Source organism: Vipera berus (genome assembly GCF_964194415.1).
Source record: "Vipera berus genome assembly, chromosome: 1".
NCBI classification, from domain to species: domain Eukaryota; kingdom Metazoa; phylum Chordata; class Lepidosauria; order Squamata; family Viperidae; genus Vipera; species Vipera berus.
The window spans coordinates 203,587,432-203,609,172 of NC_138202.1; the positions used below are offsets into that span (position 1 = coordinate 203,587,432).

The 21,741-nt window shown below is 39.1% G+C and overlaps 1 protein-coding gene across 6 annotated transcripts in view; it reads right to left on the minus strand.

Moving 5' to 3' along the window:
* The window catches only part of PLCB4 (phospholipase C beta 4), a 189,466-nt gene continuing 167,725 nt past the window's right edge, over positions 1-21,741 (minus strand). For all 6 annotated transcript variants that reach the window (XM_081321997.1, XM_081321998.1, XM_081321996.1 and 3 more), the window contains 11 exons: positions 20,610-20,760; positions 20,350-20,399; positions 19,579-19,644; positions 16,652-16,767; positions 15,223-15,298; positions 12,456-12,631; positions 11,691-11,792; positions 9,499-9,556; positions 7,032-7,118; positions 4,850-4,886; positions 1-1,983 (listed from right to left, as the gene is read on the minus strand). In XM_081321997.1, coding sequence (XP_081178123.1) covers positions 1,895-1,983; positions 4,850-4,886; positions 7,032-7,118; positions 9,499-9,556; positions 11,691-11,792; positions 12,456-12,631; positions 15,223-15,298; positions 16,652-16,767; positions 19,579-19,644; positions 20,350-20,399; positions 20,610-20,760 — 1,008 coding nt within the window. In that variant the 3' untranslated portion in view covers positions 1-1,894. The remainder of the gene's footprint in view (positions 1,984-4,849; positions 4,887-7,031; positions 7,119-9,498; positions 9,557-11,690; positions 11,793-12,455; positions 12,632-15,222; positions 15,299-16,651; positions 16,768-19,578; positions 19,645-20,349; positions 20,400-20,609; positions 20,761-21,741) is intronic.

The following is a 21,741-nucleotide window of genomic DNA, read 5'->3' on the forward strand; positions in this document are numbered from 1 at the left end:
GGGATTTTTATTAGAGAATCTGAAAGTTGTATCTCAGAACAATTACATAATTATCTCCAAATGCCATTTTAAGGAATATTTTGAATCAGTTTATACACGCATATATAACAATATGATCAGTACTATTACTGAAATCAGTTATCTGATTTTGTTCTAAACTACCCGTTTCCCGTAGTCTTGCTTATGTTGGTAACATGGAGACTTCCAAGCAGAAGGTTGACGTGCACTGTTCTGCATTGTAACTACAGTGGGCTTTGAGAATGTGCACATTAATACTGTAGCAAATTATTTGGATATCTAATAGACATAAAAAGGATCATTTCCTCATATGAAATTCTGAAAATCTGCATAAATATAGTGTGTAAAATTAAATTAACATAATTTTTTTCAACTCGACCTGTAAGAATGCCCACATAATTCATATACACAAATATATATATATATATTATTTATACTGATATTTTGTTAGTCAAATATTCTGTTTTGTACATTATTTCTGTATTTATTTATTTACCAGTAAGAGAATGACAATATTCAACTGGTTAGAACTGGTGTTTGTTTCCACATGCAAGCAGAGGTTTTGTTCACTACTGTTAATGCTGCTACAGGAATGTGACTTTTCCACAAGATTGTGACTGAATCTGTATAAATACTTTACATTATCACAGAACACCCTCCCCCCAAAATCTATTCAAATTTTAGAACACAAAAACAGTAGTATTTGGGACTGGTGACAAGTTAATTGAAATGCAACCTTTAGGTAGTCTGTAAACTCTGGTTAGAATGCCTAAAATACAATTCCTTCATTTTTTTGTTTTAACTACAGCATCATAAATCAATATGGCACAGGAACAGTCTTTTGTTACCTTGCAATCCTTTCAACAGGATTTTACAAAAATACCACTTCAAATTCAGACGTATCCAGTCCAGCATGGCACTTGCTGATGATGAAATTCTGAACACAGAAATAACCCGCACAGCTTTACTAATGAACGTTTATCTAGTCTACAAAGTTTATAGATGAGAGTTTCCCAATATCGTCTTCTGATACAAGTTATATCTCTACGGAGCCTGTTTCTATGCAGCCAAAATGGCATTATACATTGTCAAGGTTTATAGAGTATAAAATATTTTTGGAGGGGAAAAAAACCCACAGATACAGACAAAGGGAAAGGATATCTTCTAAAACAGCCCTATTAGGACTGGGCATAACAAATGTCCATATAATGCAGACCCATCATTGGAAGGAAAACATGAAGAACTAGAGGACAGAGGAATGGAACAGAATGGAGAAACAACTTCTAGAAAAGATGGACTCTACATTGCAACACTTCATTTGGTAACATTTTAGTCCAAGCAATACTCAGGGCAAAATCAAAATTTCATAGAAAGATAGCCACTGACGCTATCAAATGCATTACAAGGTAGTTTTCTTTTGGAGGGCAGGGGAAATCTTATGAAATGTTCTTCAGAGGTTCTTGCTTCAGGAGGCAGATTGATTCTGGGAAATTATAGGAGAGTTAGTGGTCTTTCCAAAGTCAAGGAAGCCCAGGCAAAAAGTAATATAAAATACGAAGGCAAGTCAAACACGACTAAACATTTCAAGAACAAAAATAAGTGTTGCGTTTATAATTCAGATAAAGACTGCCATCATGTTAAGGGCTGTACTCTCGGATTTCAAAATCATACGCTTTCTTCTGAGAAGGAGAGTCTTATTTGGAAAAATAAAGAAAAGTATTTCCCCTACTTCCCCGGCCCACGCCCCCCAAAATCCAAGCTCTTCAGCAGAGATTTGCTACATGACACTAAGCAGAAAAGATCCCATCTTCCAAACTTCAGTTTATTATCATTGCAAAGACAATATATATATGTATATATCAGATGGCCTCAGACTTCAGTTTGTGCATTGGAGCTTTATACCACTGTTGCAGGCCTGCGGTCCATCTCTGCCTCTAGCTTCACCATCTGCTGCATCTCCTTGGCCTGCAAAGCAGGAAAATTGGGTTGTTAGCATGACTGAATGTGGATGTGGGAGAAGAATGAGACGGTACATCCGAGTCTAGGTTATTGGAGCTGCACTTCTGTGTTACGGAGTGAAAAAAGGACTGACGTTCAGAATCACCCCACCAATCAAAGGGGAAACATAAGGGAGCCATACGGTATTCTGTGGTGGTTCCCGCAGCTTCAGAATGGGCAAAGAGATGCTGGATAAACCAAGTCTGGACTATTTATTTATACTAGGCAAATATAATTCTTCACTGCTCAAATACAAATTGTAAGTATTTAGAGCGGATGCTATTAATATGGTTCTTTCTGGAAAACAACCAGAAAGGGCAAATGAATGCCATTTCAAGTCAAAACATAATCGAAAAAGCTCAAAGCTGGAGCATAACGCATTGACAAAAAAAGTACAGCCTCCTTTGAAACACTGGCCATTATGGCATAATTCAACAGCTGAATTTTTCCAAATGAATTCAGAGATCCTCCATCTAAAAGCCATTCAATGACTAAGTAAACCAGGGCTTCAGGAATTGCTTGAAGATGGGAGTTTCTTGTGGGCATGATTTTCACCACATTAGATAAAATAGAGATGGAAAGGGCACACAATGGTTTAGCATCCAAAAGTATTATTTAATTGCAGTCCACATTAAAGCTAACACATTAGGCAGGATGCAAGCATCATTTCTTGCAGTGGGCAGCCCAATTATTCTATGACATTGCCAGGTACACTTTACAGGCTCTGATAGTCCACAGTTTCATGACATCATCAGGAGAAATCACATTAACTTGCAGACCCAGCTGGCCACTGGCTTTGTCGAGGTGGCATAGGTAAGCAAGTAGTGAAAGTGTCCCACCCTTGGCAGAATAATCCATGAATTTCTCCTAGTTCACCTATCTGAATATTTGTTTTGAACCTCACTGTCTATGTCCAAGTCCAATGGCAAGTTTCATGTTCCTTTTTTGTGTGTGTTCAGGAATGTTATTTCATAATTTTCCCCATGCCCTTTTCCCTTTTGCCAGCATATTGCAGTTTTGGTCTCCTTTCAGAAAACAATCAGTAGATACAAAACTGACATGGCACAGCTCAAAATGAGCCAGGATCTTGACAACTCTTCTCCATTGGAAACATTATTTTTGAGGAAAGAAATGTAGGGATCTTATACCTACCAACACACTTTGGAATTGACTGTGCTACAATCTATTTTTTCAAGTATCACAAAGATCTTAAAGATATTATTATTATTATTATTATTATTATTATTATTATTATTATTATTATTATTATTATTATTATTATTATTATTATTATTATTATTATTATGTTGGAAAGAATATGTTTAGCAGTTTAGTCCGCTAACTTGATTTCTGGGAAAGCATGAACCAGACAGTGCTAAGGTTATTCTGTTTTCCCACACACACACAAATTTCCCTTTTTACTGTATTAATAATGTTAATAAAATTAGTAAGGGTGATATTACCTGCCTGCCTCGAAACTATTTCAGTCACACGATGTATCTGGTAGCATTTTTTCCATGAACAATTGACAGCTCCTGAGAGTTAAGTCTCTATATTACAATGATTTTCACTTTGCTTTGTTCATCTGTTCATCCCTGTTGTCTAAACCAGACTGCTCTGATTTGAAAAAAAGGAGCTCCCCCTTAATTTCTCGGAGCCCTATTATAAGACAGATTGCACACTGTTTTAAACAATGGCTCCAAAAAAGGGGCAATTACTACTTACATAAATCATTTATAATTTGATCACGTGCTTCAGGTACAATAAAAATATGCTGGAAATTATGACAACAAAACCAGAGAAATCTCAATGGGGCAAATGTTTTTGTACCAATGTTATAACATTCACTAGTGCTGGGCATACAAAATGGTTTTTTTTTGTCCTTTCAAATTAGCATTGACTCCTGGCAACAACCCGTACAAGTTCCTACAGTTTCCTTGGCAAAGTTTTTTCGGAAGTGATTTGTCCTTGCCTCCTTCCTAGGGCTGAGAGATATTGAGAGAGAGAGAGACTGACTGGCCCATGGTCAACCAGCTGGCTTTGTGTTAACATGGTAGTAAAACTCAAGTCTCCCAGTTTGTAGCCTGGAACTGCTGCACCAAAACTGACTCTACAATGTTCTTAACTACTTACCCGTTTTAATGTTTTAGTTCAGGCTTCAAAAAGTAGCCTTTTCTGCTAGGTCTAAATCAGAAATTGCTCATTTTGGCCTGGACTCAAATCAGATGTGAAATATGGGCAAATGAAATTGTTGATGAAACTGGATGACATTTGCAAGCAAAAATGTCAACACATTTCCCCCAAAATGTGATGACTGAAGGGTCCCTGAAAAACTTGAACTTCTGCAGCTAGACGGTCTCCCCCTACCTCCTCCAATATATTTAATTTGTTTTTTCAACAAAAAGTGAGATTTGCCTGCTTTGAATGAACTGACAGTCCAATTTTATGCAGAATTTGACCAATTACAATGCACACAGTTACTCAGTATAAGGAACTGTCAGTCAAATATGATGCCTATGTTTAGAGGATTCGTAATTATGGCCAAAATTGTTTTGTATGAAACCTAGACGTGAATAAGACTCCACACACAAAAAAACTAAGAGATGTATTTTATAAGAAACTAGCTATCTGTGAAACCTGAAGTCTACAAATTCCAGCTTTTGGGGGCCTCCAGTAGTGTGTACATGGGGCAACACAATGCACGACAACAGAATTCTTGGAAAGTGGGATCCTTTGCAAGTACCAAACTGATTCTAAATCAAGCCAATATGGATCAGTCATTAATTGGTATCAATAAAGTAGTAGTAGCTTGCTCAGAATACATAAATCCTACCTTGAATTTGAGAGACTGCATGGCAGGATTTCAAAAGCTGTTTGTATAAAAATAATAACGTCAAAATTCAGCAACACAATGAAGCAAATAAACTGAATGAAAAGTGAGATGATGACAACGTATAAATGCAAGAAAACGTGTTAGTCTCTTCTACTCTAGTCTAGTCTGGGTCTAGTTTCCTCTTGTTTTCAAAATGAAAGAAAGAGAAACGCATCAAATCTTTAATGAGTAACAGGTATACCCATTAAAGATTTGATGCATTTTTCTTTCCTTCATTATTAATTAATCAAGGTACAGATTTCTAGTGCTATTCACTAATTTTACTGTGCTTGATAAAGCTGAGTTAAATGAGAGGGGAAAAAAATCAAACCAGTAAATAGTTTTTGAGTGTGTCAGTAATGATGGAGAAGTAAGTTTCAAAATTATAGCAGAAATGATAGAGTTATGAAAAGCAGTTAATAATAATAATAATTTAATTTCTATACCGCCCTTCTCCAGAAGGACTCAGGGCGGTGTACAGGGCAATAAATACAATAAAAATACAATGAACAAAAGTTAAAAAAGAATTAAAAATTGTAGCCCAATTACAGTAAAAATAATAAAATTAATATTAAAATACCCCAAACCCATCAGACCAGGCTGGCTTGTTCAAATAAGTAAGTTTTTAGGTCACGGCGGAAGGAGCGAAGGTCAGGAGCCATCCGGAGCTCAACCGGTAAACGGTTCCAAAGGTCTGGCGCGCCCACAGAGAACGCCCTCCCCCTGGGGGCTGCCAGTCGACACTCTCTGACCGACGGCACCCTGAGGAGGCCCTCTCTGTGGGAGCGCACTGGACGAAGGGAAGTTGATGCCGGCAGCAGGTGCTCCCGTAAGTTAATGCATTATACCCATCTATTTATCTATATCACAGGGGTGTTAAACTGGCGGCCTGTGGGCCGGATGTGTCATGCACAGGCCATGCCCACCCCAGCTCCGTAAAGGCAAAAAACATCACAATATGTCACGTGACGTGAACGAGTTTGACACCTGTGATATATCATCTTTGAGTCCCAGTTAACTCCTAAGAACTTTATGCAGTTATGCAGTTTTATAGGCAACATTTTTGAAAAAAGGTTTGCCATTTCCTTCTTCGTAAAATTGAGAGTGGTGGGCCTAAGGCCACCCAGAGGTTTTCGTTCCTGAGTTAGGACTAGAATTCAGGTTTCCCTGTTGCTAGGCCAATCCCATAACCATTAGATCAAACTAGCAGATGCTCACTCACTGCGCCCCTACTTATAATGGAATATAACAGAAAATATGACATTGCTCAATGAACAATTTACATCGAACCTATAGTAGTTTCTAGAGATTCTGATTTTAGACAAACCTACAGTGTTTTTATGTCCTAACTTAAAGAATTTAATGTAATTTATTTACACCGTAGACAATTCAGCAAAACAGGTTAAAACTGACCTTTTATCTTTCCTTGATCACTTAGCATGGTTTTCACAGTAACTGAACTGACAAATACCATTTTTCTATAACAAAACTTACCAGTAACTACTGTACATTTAAATTTAAGTAGGCAATCTGCCATGTCCCAGATGTTCCAGACTAAAATTCTGATCATTCCTAGCCATTGTTCATATTAGCTGGGACTCTGAAATCCATAATGTCTGAAGAGCAGCAGGCTGCTTCTCCTTTGTCTATGACAGTAGCAATACTAGAAGCAGCAGTGAAGATTCTTGTAGATTGGCTTTGCTTCTACTAAGGAAGTATCGCATACGTCAGAGTGGATATTGAAAAAAATTGTGGGGATACAATTTCAGTTCTATCTAAATGTCTGCTTTGCACAAATTAGCTTCCAATGATATAGCAAGTCTCTTTTCGTTCAGCAAGCAGCTACTGGGATCCTTTCTTGGGTCAGAAAATGACATCCTCACAGGCACAGGTCAAAACTTCACTTTTAGGCTACAGATAACATATTGCTTTAGAATCATATTTGGAATTCACAGACTTGCATTCTTAGTACTGGTTCATACATTGGCATGGTCTATAAATTATAAGTGATGCACAGGGCAGTCTCCAGTCTGATATTCATATCCAAATCAGTCCTAAGTTCCTTGCCCCAAATAAATCAATAACCAGATAATAGGTCATGGCTCCCAGATTCCCTTTCCTTTTACAGCCAGGTGTTGATTACCTGCTCATTTTGTTTCTCCAAAATTTCTACATGCTCCAGTTGGACTTTCTTCAACTGATCCATTTCCTTTGATTGCTTCATTGCCAACTGTAAGCAAAACCAGAAAAGGTGAAAATGAAATAACCACATGCTTTTGGGTTATATGGGTTTTTAAAAGTAGTTCTCACCAAAATGTTGCTTAGGAATAAGGGGACATAATGCCAAAAAGAGAAAAAGAAAAAAAGGGATAATAAGGAATTTCCTGTGCTCTCCTTCATGTGATGTGAGCATTCTACAATTAAATAAAGTTGATCTTCATCTTGAGGAAATGCATTAAGAGATGACTCTTTCATTTGAGGTACTCTATGTTTTTAGCTCTACTTTACTGTATATAAAAATTGCTATTTTGCTAGAGAGAACATTCCCAAGAAAATTCGAGTGAGACACCTATATGGGGTGTGTATATTAGCATCCATTCAATTCTATAGAACATTTTAATTCTTCAGACAGATAGAATGATCCAAAGGAAAACTCTGGTTCTTATGAGGATTTTAATGTTCCTCTAAGAGGTATCTCTCTTGGAAATTAGCTCAGTACGGGGCTCAACGTAGCTAAACTGTGCACCCCATTAGGCTTATGCAGCCTTCTGACAAAGGCACTAAAAGGGCTTGGTCATGTCACTGCAAGGGCTACAAATGTTCCACATCGTTATATACATGACACCCAGTGCCATGGAACACAGAATAAGTTCAATGCAATTATTTGACGAACCATTTGTTTATGTCCTCACAATACCCAATCATAAACCAAGCAAACAGGTTAAGTTCGTGCAGGGTGCTGTGTTATATCTCAGCACAACTAACATTCCAAAGCCGGAATGGGATAATAATAAGAAAATGACGGCTGAACTTTGGGGTGGTGGGGAGGAGGATTGTGAGTTTGCATATCTTTATTTTTGTATCAATAATTTTCATGGTAAGAATTAAGCGTCATAAACTGACCACCTGTCTGATAAATTCAAACAGTGTAACTAGATTCATCACTTACTTATTGGATAAGGAGCAGTATTTTCTACATTAACTAGTCTCTTCCAATTTCTAAAAATATTTGTGAAACAAAAAGAGCAATAGCCGCGAGACCCTTGTACTGAATTTGGTGTCTTCAGCTTTTTAATCGGTACAAATTTCAAGTTTTATTACAAAAATATTTAGAATATGCCTCAAAACAGGATGCATACAGATGAGATTGCCGGGGCTGGATTCAAACCAAAGCTGCTATTCTGTTCTGAACCAGCCCTCTTCCGGCCTTGTAGAAAGGCAAACCCCTATTTAAACAGAAGAGACTGGAGAGCGTCCAAGGCTGAAAAGCGTTTGCCAAGATTTAATAGTCAATTAACAAAACAAGAAACCAAAACTCCGGAACTTGAATCCTCAAGCAGAAGGGTTGCTTTCAGCAACCAGCCCCTCCCCAAACACTCCTTTTATTGAGAGCTCAGGGCGTGGTCTCCCTGTGCCTCCTCCCGAGGAGTCCCACAGCCTTTCTTTGTTTGTTCCTGCTCGACTGCCTCCTGCGTCGGGCGTCCTTGAACAGGGCCAGCTGTGGGTCATCATCCTCCGCACTATCGGGCTCACGCAGCTGAGAAGAGGTCCCCGGCTGAGGGCTCTGCAAAGCCTCCAAGCCATCATCAGCCGGTTCGTCTCCCTCCTCCCCCTCATCTGAGTCATCCGATACATCGGAGCCGGCTGTCGGACCCACAGGCTGGCCCTGAGTCACAACATATTTCACATGCAATTGTCTACAACAGAGGTCTTCAAACTTGGCCCTTTTATGACTTGTGGACTTCAACTCCCAGAATTCCTCAGCCAGCATGTTCACTTATTTCAGCCTTCCTTCTGAGACATTCCTATTCAGGTACTTTCAGTGTTCTCAGGGAAATCAACAACAACAAAGGGTGGGGAGAAGTCCATTCTGTTCCTCTCTTGATACAAATTTAACCAATGTGCATTTTCTGAACACATCCATGAATCAAAATTCAAGTTGAGACTTGTATATTTCTGTATTTCACAATGTGAAATTTAAAATTACCTAATGAAGAATATGAAATATAGAACACATATTATATTCGGGGGGGGGGGTGGATTTCTAAATTAGGAAAGCACTTAGAGAAAAACAGATATCTGATAAAAGGCACATGAATATCCAACAGAACCAGGACAGGAAAAAAAAGACAGATTATCTCCCTTCAGACTTTAGTTAAGTCACAGATAACCTTTTCTGTGTGAATACATTAGACTGGACCCAAAGCCCTCAAATATTCTTTTTTTCAAGTCACGACTTCTAAAAATACTTTATTGTATTTATTTGATGAGTAGTTCCTATTTCCATTCTACCTTCCGTCTTTCAATCTACTCAGTTTCATCACTTCCTGGAAAACAATTCAATTTTTTTTAAAAAAAGTTTATAATATTCCAGATGATTAACTACTCACCCGTTTTCTTTCTTCCAGAAACTTCTTTGTGTTACTGCTATTCAGCTCCCTCACCCGCCTATGAACGATATATTTACTACTAGTATTACATGTAATACTAGTTGTATTACATATCAAAATGTCATTGAGAAAAGGGCTAAGAGCTCTCCTCCTCCTCCTCCTGGACTTCAGTTGTAGACCAATATAAAATATATCAAATTACACTCATTCCAGAAATAAAAGCTTAAAGTTTACAATAAGTGACCGATAACAAAAATATAGGTATTATTCACAGAAAACCGAAATGCTTTCTAACCCTAAGATCTAACAATAAGAATTATAGCTTTATTAGTATTACAGCTATAAGTACCAGATATGGCAATATAGTACAGAAGATAAAACAACGGTATCAAATAAGTGAAATAAAACAAATAGATTAAAAATAGCAGACCAAACTATCTAGTCTACCAAGGGCAGGGGCAGGCAACCTCGGCTCTTTTATGACTCATGGACTTCAACTCCCAGAATTCCTGAGTCAGCTATGCTGACTCAGGAATTCTGGGAGTTGAAGTCCATGAGTCATAAAAGAGCCGAGGTTGCCTACCCCTGACCAAGGGGAATAAACCAATCATTTATATCATTAGTATTAAGCTGTAGATTTGGTTTCTTTAGTTAGATCTGAAATTAATCATGTAGAAGAGAGGAAAAAACACCCAACAGACCTAAATAGCAAGCAATGAAATGAACAAGAATCCAAGGCTGAAATATAGACAGCACTGGCAAAGTTGAATCAATGCATACAAGCCAACCTTTATTCCTGACAGGCCCAGTCTCAGAGACAAATGTTGTCACCTCACCTTGTATGTGTTAACTGGGTTTAAAGCTGATAAAAGGGAAGTTGATATGAAAGGTATGGAAAGATGTTATGAATAAAGTTTGGGTACTATAGAAAGAACGTGTGCCAATAGCTCAAAAGATCCCAAAAAGTATGGATATAGATATTTAGGGCACCAGTGAATTTACCTTACATTATTCAAGAGGGCATATGATATTTAAATGAACCAAAAGAAGGTATACTGGTTATTAAAAAGATTTTTTTAAGTTGGATTTCCAACTGCACAACAGTGGTGATTCTGCTATGCTGTTATGTGAAATTAGACAAACTTTAATTGCCCATGGTAAATCCACCACCAATAGCAATATATTATTAAGTCCGTCTTTTATTTTTATTTCTTACAATTATTATTGTTTTAATGCTTTTATTTGCTGGTCTGCGACCATAAAAAGATTGAGTGAGCGAGTGATTCTGCTAAAGCCTATCTGTTTATTAATATCCCACAGTATTTTAATGGTTCTTTGGCTTTTGCATCTCGAAAGAATGCCGTATGAGATGTAGATAGGTCACAGTTTGTATTCCAGTGAAGTGTTGGAGTAATATTGCTTATGCAAAGTTAAAGAGGCTAAACCTTCAGCAGTACCCATTACACAAGCATGCTTTGCAAAATCCAGGTTTCTAAAAAGCCCCCTTTCTTTAGAAACCTGGGTTTTGCAAAGCATGCTTGTGTAATAGTACGCTGAAAGATTCTGATAATCGGAGAAACAGCTCATTTCTCCAGTACCTAAACTCAGAGCACAAAATACCTATCTATGAATCTGCCTAGCAACAAGTCATTGTATAAAATTGAGTGAAGCAAAGAAAGCAGTTGCTTCTGTGTCTGGACCACATTTCTCTCATCACCTTAGCTAGGACTTTGGCTAGATCTAGTTGAGTGGGTTCAAGTGATGCATATGGAAATGGAGATAGCTATGTTTAAGGAAATTAATAAAGCTTTGTTGGGCCTCTGATTTCATTCTGGTATTGTATCTTTATTTAAAAACCTTTCGTTCATCTCAAGAGCCCATGTATCTTGAATGCCTCCTCCTGTATTTTCACTTGGAAGAATTCCAATATTTGCAAAAGTACATAAACTTTAGAAATACAGGAATGCTCCTCTCTCCCTAGGACAAAATAACCCCTAAATCCTTCAGCCAATTATTTATTGGAATGTTACTTGAATATAACGGAATTCACATTACATTTTTGAGGTGGGTTCCAACTGTATAAAGCAATAATAATTTATTGGGAAGGCAATTTTCTCTACTCAAATTAAACAAAGTAGCCCGTGAATCTTCCCTATGAAAATTTATTCTATAATCAGCAAAGTAATTTGTACCTTTCTCTTTCGGCTTTGTTTTTGATAGATTTATCTTGGCTTATGGCTTTACTGTTTTCCATTGAAATTTTTGCTTGGTTGGCACGCATTTCTTTACTTTCTCTAAAAAAAGAAAAGAGAAATTCTGGCATTTAAATTTTAATTTTAAACATTCTAGACTGAGGATTATATTCCCTTTGTTTTGATCTGCCAGTCATTATGTTTATACAACTGACATCAGATTATTCTCAGCACTAGCAGAGAAATGGCTGCACCTTTTTTAAAGCAATGGTCAGCTGACAAGGATTTTTTTATTAGGTGAGCCTGGATGGTGATGAGAAAAGCTTTCATCTCCTACATTCCCACACTGAACTAAATTCAACCATTTCCAAGTGAACAAATAATAGAATAATAGTATACTATTATGAGGGGATGCGGTGGCTCAGTGGGTTAGGACGCTGAGCTTGTTGATCAGATGGTTGGCAGTTTGGCAGGTCAAACAGAGTGCGTAACAGAGTGAGCACCTGTTACTCGTCCCAGCTTCTGCCAACCTAGCAGTTCGAAAGCACGTAAAAATGCAAGTAGAAAAATAGGGTGGGAAGGTAACAGTGTTCTGTGCGCCTTTGGCACCTAGTCATGCCGGCCACATGACCACGGAGACGTCCTCGGGCAAGCGCTGTCTCTTGGGCTTTGAAACGGAGATGAGCACCGGCCCCTAGAGTCGGAAACGACTAGCACGCATGTGCGGGGGAACCTTTACCTTTACCTTTATACTATTATACTGACCTGTCATGGGAAAGCTTCAGTTGTTGTGTCTGCTGTTCATGCACATTAATTAACAGCTTCTTCAGTAGCTCACACTGCTGGCTAAGGTGCAGATCACGCATTTCTTGCTCTTCTGCGCCGTGGGTGTTGATCATCTCGGACCACTCTTTGGTGTGCTGTGCCACAATTTCCTTCACCTTTGAAGAAGAAAAGTTTGATCAGTATTTTCTCTTCATGACTTTTAAAGTGGACAATATAGGAGGCGCTGTTAAAGAGTCATTGCTAGATCCATGTTTTATGTCAAACCAGAAACCTGAGACTATACTAATCCCAGTGTTCCCTGAATCAACTGATCGTTAAAGAGCTTTTCCCTGTTTGCCCGTGTTGTGGGAATCCCAAAACAGTAGTCACTTCTGACTAATAGACACCCAAGGCCGAGTCAATTGTTGGAAAAAAAAGAGTGGCTGTAGCATAAGTAGCTGAAAAATAAAACATTATGTCACAAAACATGTTAAGAATGCACAAACCATAGGAAATATCCCTCTGAACACTGATTGGCTGTAGCATCAACCCACATTCAGCCAATGAGGAAGGGCCATTGACATAAGGAAGTCAGCTCCTAGTATAGGGGCTCAAAGAATACTACAAACCCTTCCCCCAGATTCTCTCCTCCCACACACTAATACTTTGAAGTTGAGATCTTGTCCCCTAGCTGTCCACCAAGCAAGGTGGAGGTCTACATTCCCTCTCTCATGTCTTACCTGGGGAAGGGTAAATTATAGTCGGGCAGCTCTACCCCATGCCCACGAGGCATATAAATTGGCATGCACCCACTACCTATTGTCTGGATAAGGTGGGTACCAACAGCCTCCACCAACAGCTTTCTCCTCACCCTCCCCTGAAAGTGACAAGAAGACCAACTGCAGTCCATTATCCAGTTTGATGTGATGGAATATAGTATGGAGGTGGATTCCCAGAGGGAGGAGACACATTCCAAAGAGGCAACTCAATCCCATTATTATGTATAAGGGAAAGAGGGGGAAGGCAGCCCCTCCCTCATAATTTACAGAATATATTGTAGATACATATAGAAGAGTGCTCAATCTGGCACAATTTTGTCTATAGGTGTGAAACAATAAAGACCTCAGCTTGGAAGAAGCACCACATGTCATTCTTGGCTTTGGGCCTATCATTCAAAGTTCTTTCATCCGATATGGCTCTTCTGTCACCCCTTAGGAATCAATTCAATTGTTTCTATAATCCATCTCGTAAACCATCCCAATCCACAGCAACGGCAGCACTGAAAACAGGTGAGCGGAACTCAGCCCTAGGCAACATGTTCCAAAGCCATTACTGACTTGTCTATTACACTCCCATCAATTCTTCTCCCAGCGTGTCAACAAACCATTTCTCTTTAATGGCAACGGTTGTGGCTGTAGCGAAGGCAGCAATTGCAGTTCTAATGACAAGAACAGTCATCTGTTTCTATCATAGCTCCTGCCTTCTGGTTTGTGTTTCAGTCTCTCACCACGTAGGAAGTCTGACAACAGGAACCCTCCAATGCAGTTGCTGGCCCCCTGTTCTGCTTGGACTTGGGATACCTTCTGCCTCTATTGCCTTTCCTTATCCTGCTTTTTACATGCTTTTAAATGTGGATCCTTAACCAGTTTGCCATGCAATGTACCACCCCATGTGGCTGCTCTGTTCTTCTCCACCACAGTATACAAGCCTTCCCTTGGGACTTTGCTTGATTCTGTCGGCTTCCCTTTAACTGCCATTTCTTTTTCAGAAGATTGGGTTTCCCCCCACCCTTCTCCTTGCTTTTATATTTCTTTTATCTCCCTTCCAGCAATAACTTCTTTTGATATTTCTCTTGTTGTGCCAAGTTCTTTCTATTGATTTATCTCTTCTCAGTTTATGCCACTTAACCGCTGTGTTCACCCAGATCTTTTCTAAGCAGTCCCTCAGGGCATTTCCACCTGATTTTGTTTCTGTTTTTAATAGCAATAGACTTATATACAAGCTTCACGGTGATTTACAGCCCTCTTTAAGCGGTTTACAGTGTCAGCCTATTGGTCTCCAACAATCTGGGTCCCCATTTTACCAACCTAGAAAGGATGGAAGGCTGGGTCAATCTTGAGCTGGTAAGAATCGGCAGTCGGCAGAATTAGCCTGCAATACTGCATTCTAACCACTGCGCCACCACAGCTCTTAACCTGAATCCTTCTTTTGTATGTCCCTGCCCCCTCCCCCAAATTAAAAGTAGAGTAAATGTACACAAGTATAGATAGAAAAAAATTGGGGAAACGTTAAAGTAGAACCTGTCATGGTGGCCCTTTCAATGGAATGTGGAATAATTTAGACCAGTATTAACTTTAAGATGGGTGGATTTCAACTCCTGGAATTCCCCAGCCAGCAAGTTTGAAAAACACTGTTTTAGACTGTGGTATGAATAATTCCAATTTTAAGTAAAGAAATCTAAGAGTATAAAGAAAATACTTTATTTACTCGCAGGTGCTTGACCAGGATAGTATGAATGTGTGCTGTCAGATCTAACAGTAAGGAATTCCAGCTGTGTGGGGTTAAATATTTTTACTCCAGGGTAAAAAAAACCCCATATTTTTATCTGCTGCCTTGCTTTGTTTTCCAAAGTAGTCCTAAGAACCTGCAGTCTTTGTTCTTATTTCCTGGAGAACAAAACATATTTCTGACTTCTAGAAACGACTCCCTCACTATATGACAGTCATGTACTTCAATACATTGTTAAATGGGTTACTTTTGCTCTTACCTTTGATTTATGATCAGATGTTAACATCTGAACTTTACATTCTGTTTCTTTTTTCATCTCAAGACAATTATTTCCCCTAAACAAAAATAAAAACAGAAATATTTCAAGTAAGCATTTCAAATTAAAATTTTCAAATAAACCTCAGAAGATGAGCCAAAGTTTGAAAAGTGGTTATAAATGTAAGTTGGGTCTGCCACCATTATGAAGGTTTTCAAGAAAAGAATGGACAAGCATTTATCTGTAGAAGTATGAGAACCCTGCCTTTGTCAGAGGGTTGGTCCCAGTTGTGGGTGTAAGTTTAGGGCAATCTGTACAAGTATTAATAAGCATCCATATTTATTTTAACACATAAGAGTATATGAAAACATACATCCTGAGCATCTAACACAATACTTTAAACAATCTTACTAATTCATCCCATAAAGAGAACTACAAATGGAGGTAACCCTGTCTGGTGCTTTCACTCCATAATGTGTAGTTCTGGGATCAGCAGCTTTTCAGATTTATTGTGAGATATTCTATACGGTGAGATATGATGCAGATGTATGGTAGCAACAATGATGATGATAGTGATGGTGCTGTATGATCCAAATCTTTAAAAGCGTGTTGACTATTGCAAGATTTTGGCATCCTCACCTCGTATCTTACAAAATCCCAGGGAGCAATATTAAAATCATATCTTGATTTTGTCGTATTTCAGCAATTTAATTTTAAAGCTTCTGGCTGCCCACCACAGCTTTACTCATATTATTAGTCTGGTGTTTCATCTACCAGAAAGAATCCAGGCAAGTCATGCTAATTTTGATGAGAGGAAGCATTGCATTTATAGTGTCCACACAAAAAAAGTGCTGATTGTAATAGCAAGCAGATTTTTGTTTTTTCAATTAACATTCAGATGTTGACCTGATCAGTTAACCTGGATAGACCAATGAAGCTTACAAGAAAAACATACTATCCATTGGCAACTACACTTCATACTGTATTCCATAGCCTTCAATACATCATCAGAACTATTTGCGTCAACATATATACAGTCAGAACCAAAAGACACTTGAGATGTTGGTTTCCATATGAAGACAGACATATGAGCAAATGTGTACCTGCTTTTCTTATGTGTAACTTGGTTTTTTTATTAGCTTTCATATGATGAGGATCTAAATATTCCATTGAGGTCAATGATTTTATAGATTAATTACTAATAACCTCCCCACCTCCATTTTTCCCTTTAAAAGAATGTGTCATTTTTAAATCTTTTAATCTGAACCGAATCTGCAAGACTTTTTGAGCCCCTCCCTTCCCTGGGGATCCCCACACTTAGAATACGTCTCAAGTACAACAGTACTTTGATCCATCTCTCAAGGTAGATCACTGGAACTATACTCTTCTCTCTTGCCATCAAAAAAATGTTGCTTTTTAAACAGGGCCATACCCCTTTTTCTTGATTGCCTTCTCAAGGAGTTTCTCATAAGCTAGCTTCTCTTTGTCATACTGGGCTACCATTTTGTCAACTTGTGTACAGTGTAACTTCTGCATGACGCTGTGCTCCTGCAGTGGGGGGGGGAGAAAAAAGGCACATTAGGCTGCAATCTGAGTAGCGTGGCATTTAGATATTTGTGTTTCCACAGAAAAAGAGAGAGAGAAAAAAAAACAACCCCAAACCCTCACTACAGCATCTTTCAAAAAGTTTCAAAATGGCAGAAATACCTTTTTATTCTGTCAGGCTCCTAAATCAACGAACTCTCCTGAATGGGACTGTTATCTGAAGCAACTTCTTTCCTTATCTGCCTTGGCATACCCTCCCTTCCTTCTCTTCCACTACCTGGGTATTTGCAACTTTCAGAACTCACAACTGTTGCTAAGCAACCAAGACTATTGTGTAAATAGTAAATGCAAAATAAGTGTTTTCTTTTTCAACCCCTAAGTTGTTTTTATTGCCTGGGAAATACACCACCATTCCAATAAAACCTCTTTATACCCCTTCCTTTTGACATTTCAGAAATTTAAACATTGCTGCAGGACAATGGTAGCCATATGCCCAACTATTTGTTCCAAACTCTTGAATAAACATGCATAGGATGGGGCTGAATAAAGGATGCTGCAAAGAACCCAGATAGAAAGGAATGAGTTTTCTAATTTTGAAAGGGAGTTGTAAAATTTAAAATGGAATTTAAAACAGGCTGAGACTCCCCTAGAAATCACTTACGGATCACTTTTTGTTTAAATTACCAACATTCAGATAGTATTATTATTTTCTTGCGTTCTGATTTGAAGCACCAGGGGTGTGCAAAATAGTTAAAGCTCGGAATGGCCATTTTTACTTTTTCTAGATTGAAACAAAATGCTGCATGTTTTGAAAGTCTGTTCCAAACAAAATAATATTGTTTTCAATATAGCTTTTAATGTTCCCAGGGCAGCAGGGGCAACAGAGTGCAGAGTGGCCAAAAAGGCAAAGATGTGGGAAAGCTGAAAGGGAGATGAGCATACCAGGGTGGGAGAAGTGTGAGGACCTGACCTAATGACAGTGCGGTCCTGGCCTAACAACTACAACACCAGGACTACAGAAAGTGATGGTGTGGTCACGTGGTCACCTAATTACCACTTCACTTAGTTATGGTTGTTCAGCAAAGACTACCTGTATAGCTTCGTGGTTAGACTTTCAAGGTGAAAATGCACTAGCCACTCTGCTTTGTTTACCTAGGGAATTTTGTTGACATAGAAGTACATTTATAATTGGCCATGGGCAGTGCAAAAATTTAATCCACTGCTACTGTTTATTTGTGGAGTTCAGTGCTCCAAGTAGTTGTGGCCAGGGCTTTTTTTCTCATAGAACGCTCAGAACGGAGTTCCGGCACCTTTTTTGGATGGAACCTTGTAGGGTAGGCAAGGCGGGTTGTATGACATGTGTGAGTTCCGGCACCTTTTTCTTTTACAAAAAAAGCACTGGTTGTGGCAGCAGACTAGGCTGCTGAAAGGTAGTTAAAGGCTGCTTTCATTGTCTACTGTAGGGATTTTAAAAATATGTTTTAATGTTTTAAAAATAGATGGCATCTTTGCCCCAGTTGAGTGACAGACAGCTCCCAGAATGGACTGTTAGTCCAGCTCTGTCTGTGTTTCTAAGGTGAAAGGAAAGGCAGGGCAGGTCTCAAGTTCCCAACCACAGAATCCTTGAAACAGGTTGACTTGTTGCTCTGTTGGAATGCAAGAACACTTGAAGCTCTTTGAATTTTGCTCTATTGGAATATGGGATACTACCAAAACAGAATGTTCACAATAGGACTTTTTAATGCTGAGTTTAGAGCAAAATGGTTCCCCACCCCACCCCCTTTCATATATCTAAAAAGCATGGTTAGATTCCTAGGCGCAGGTTTTAATTTCTAATTATTTCTGAAAAAGGAAGAATAAAATAATCTTACTCTGTGCTGACGGATGCTGAAGGGAATTACATACATATACTCTCAGGGCTTGCATTCCAAATGAATCCCTGATTCAGAACTTTTAAAATGTTATGCATGCCTTTTGCACTAGGTTACAGTTGGTCGCTCTTAAGTTATGTAACTACAAATCAAATATTTTTGTTTAAATATCTAATCATCGTTAGCTTAGCCTAAGGGTCAGAGAAGTAGAAGTCATGTACTGCTTCTTAAGTTTCTTCTGGATAGTGATGCTATCTATGAAAACCGAAGCATACTTAAGAACCAATGGCACACATTATGTTCTGTACCAGCCTGCTACCGGCCCTGCAGAAAAGGCAGGGACAACCCCTTTACAAACGGCAAGAGGCTGGAACTAAGCCTGCCAAATTTATTAACATAAAACAGAGAAAAACAAGACACGAACCATGAAACAGGAGCTATGAAACAGGAACTATTCAAGCGGTTGCCTTCAGCAAACCAGCCCTCCCACGCATTCCCCTTTTATACAGTTCAGGGCGTGGCTTCTCTCTGCCTCCTTCCGAGGTGCCCCATTGCCTTCCTCTGTTTACTCCTGATTGACTGCCTCCTGCGTCGGGCGTCCTTGAACAGGGCCAGCTGTGGGTCATCTTCATCCACGCTGTCAGGCTCACACAGCTGGGTCTCCGTCGTGACCAGGTGGGAGGGGCCTGGCTGAGGGCTCTCATCAGCAAGCTCTCCAACCCCCTCAGCAAGCTCTCCAACCCCCTCAGCAAGCTCTCCAACCCCCTCAGCAAGCTCTTCAACACCCCCCTCCTCCTCTGAGTCATCCGACCCAACTGCCGAACCCACAGGCTGACCCTGAATCACAACACATTATTTTACTAAATGCTTTTGCAAAGACTCATACTCCATTTTAGATTTTAAGTACCCCAGCTCTGGAAAGAGAAAACAAAAGATATCCTACCTTGGCATGCCTCTTCTTCAAAGCAGTCAGCTCTTTTTGCTGTTTTTTCAAATGCTTTATATATGCCTGTTCCCCATTAAAAAAATGTTTTAAAACACTTAAACCAGAAAGTCTAGAAAACAGTTGTCTTGATTTCAAAACTGACTCTGCACAATGCATAAAGCCAAAATTTTCGAAAGCATGATTTACCTTTAGCCACGGTGGCCAGGTTTTCAAAAAGTGTTAAATCATATGAGAGTCACTCAGGACAGTGAGATGGGCAGCACGTAAATTAAATAAATGAACAAAGAAAGAAACCAAAACCAAGAAATCACATTTTGGCTTTGAATAATGTGCAAAGCAATTCAAAATTCATTACATCTTTAACAGGTTTTGAAAAATAGGGGAAATCAAGTTGCTACCTTTGAGCAATATGCAGAAATTTCATATAAATTCGTGTGGGCTGAGACTTAATGATAATGGAAACCTTTCTTTTCTGCCTTGCTATTTTACAGTCATTCTAGAATTCACTCTATAATGTGGGGAAAAAATGAAAAGCGAAGTGTCAGGCACCAGATCCTAACTGCTCTTAACCACTTCTTCCTTTATCAGTTTAAAAGGCTTCCCTAGAGTAAAATGAAAACCTTACTGGATTAAAGGCCAAGAAAAATGAAATCCTATTCTTATTTAATTATTTAATAAGGACATTTGGATTTTCAACCGCACAGGAAAATATCAGAAAACAAGTCATTCTCAAAAAAGAGACTGCTAAAATGAAACGTAAGATTTTACCTTCATCTGTTTTAAGTCTTCTATCTTGATTTGAGGAATAAGATCTATACCTTAAAAATGGAGAGGAAAAAACAAGAGAATGAGCGTATTGTCAGTATTCTTACTTTAATGTCATTTCATTGAATTATATATACACTTGCTGAAAAGATATCCAGATTATTACAAAGGAAAATAAATATTTTCCCTTAACGCTTCATAGATACTCTTAACTATCTACAGCGAGAAATCTGAATGCCGTGGTCCTCTAGATGTTGGCTTACCTTTCTTAATTTCTGTACCAGGTCCTGTACTGGAAATGGGATTTGATCTGACTTCAGAGCTGGTCTGAGGAGTAACGTTGGCTTTAGCATTATTAGTTTTCCCCTTCTTATCATTCTTCGATGTGTCATTTGGAACATCAGCTATGTCACTCTGCAAGAAATAAGGCCTTTTTTAAAAAAAAACATACCATGGACAAATCTGGAAGGACCAGGACGAAAGACTGCAAGCAGCCAGTGAAACTGAAACATAAACCAGGTGTCTAAGGGCAGGGTGCAAGAAGTCCAGTGTCATAGCACATGGCTGTCATTGATACATCTTGGCAATCATAATCACTGGGCCATCTTATTCCCTTTGTGCCATTAATGCTGTGCAAAGGACAGTCAAGCAATGTTATGTGTTTCCCTCTTGTTTGCGCTAACTGGCTACCTCTTCTTTCTCCCCCCACATAAAATTCCACTTAAGAAGAGCACAGCTGGGAAAGGTAGACCAGCAATTAGAATAAAAGAGACTAATCAGAGGAACAGCTGGACAAGGCCTCTTACTAAAGCACAGGGGGGGGGGCTAACAATAGCACAAAGGCTTGACTTTTTGAAGTGTGTTCTCTTCCTGTAGTAACTATAGTCTACCAACTAGTACTGTGATTAGAGAAGTTGAGGCAGCCCAAGAAGAGCAGATGGTGGTTGCCATGATCAGGTGGGAAACTCAGTGGTGAGAATCAGCCAGAGGGAGAGGACTACCTTATCCTGAGTCCAGGATTACAACATCACCAGCCAACAGGTTCTGAAGTAGGTATCCTGCTGGCAAGGAATCATGGGATCATTTGATCTTGAGCCTAAAGATTCCTGCTATATTTTCTGTGCCGATTACAAGGCTCAGTCCACCAAGGTGTTGACCCGGACTTAGGGGACAGTATCAATTGTGAATACATGCCCCGCTATCTCTGGCCACTTGCAGAACCATGAATGCAAGGTCATAAAAGGACAGCAAAGGAAACACCCAATATCCTAACCCACCCGGGAACATATGGTGTCTTTAGGGAAAACACCTAAGCCACCCAAAAGGGAACATATGGTGTCCTGGGGGAACACCCAAAAGGGAACATTTTTAGCTACTACTTCTTTCTTCCTTCTT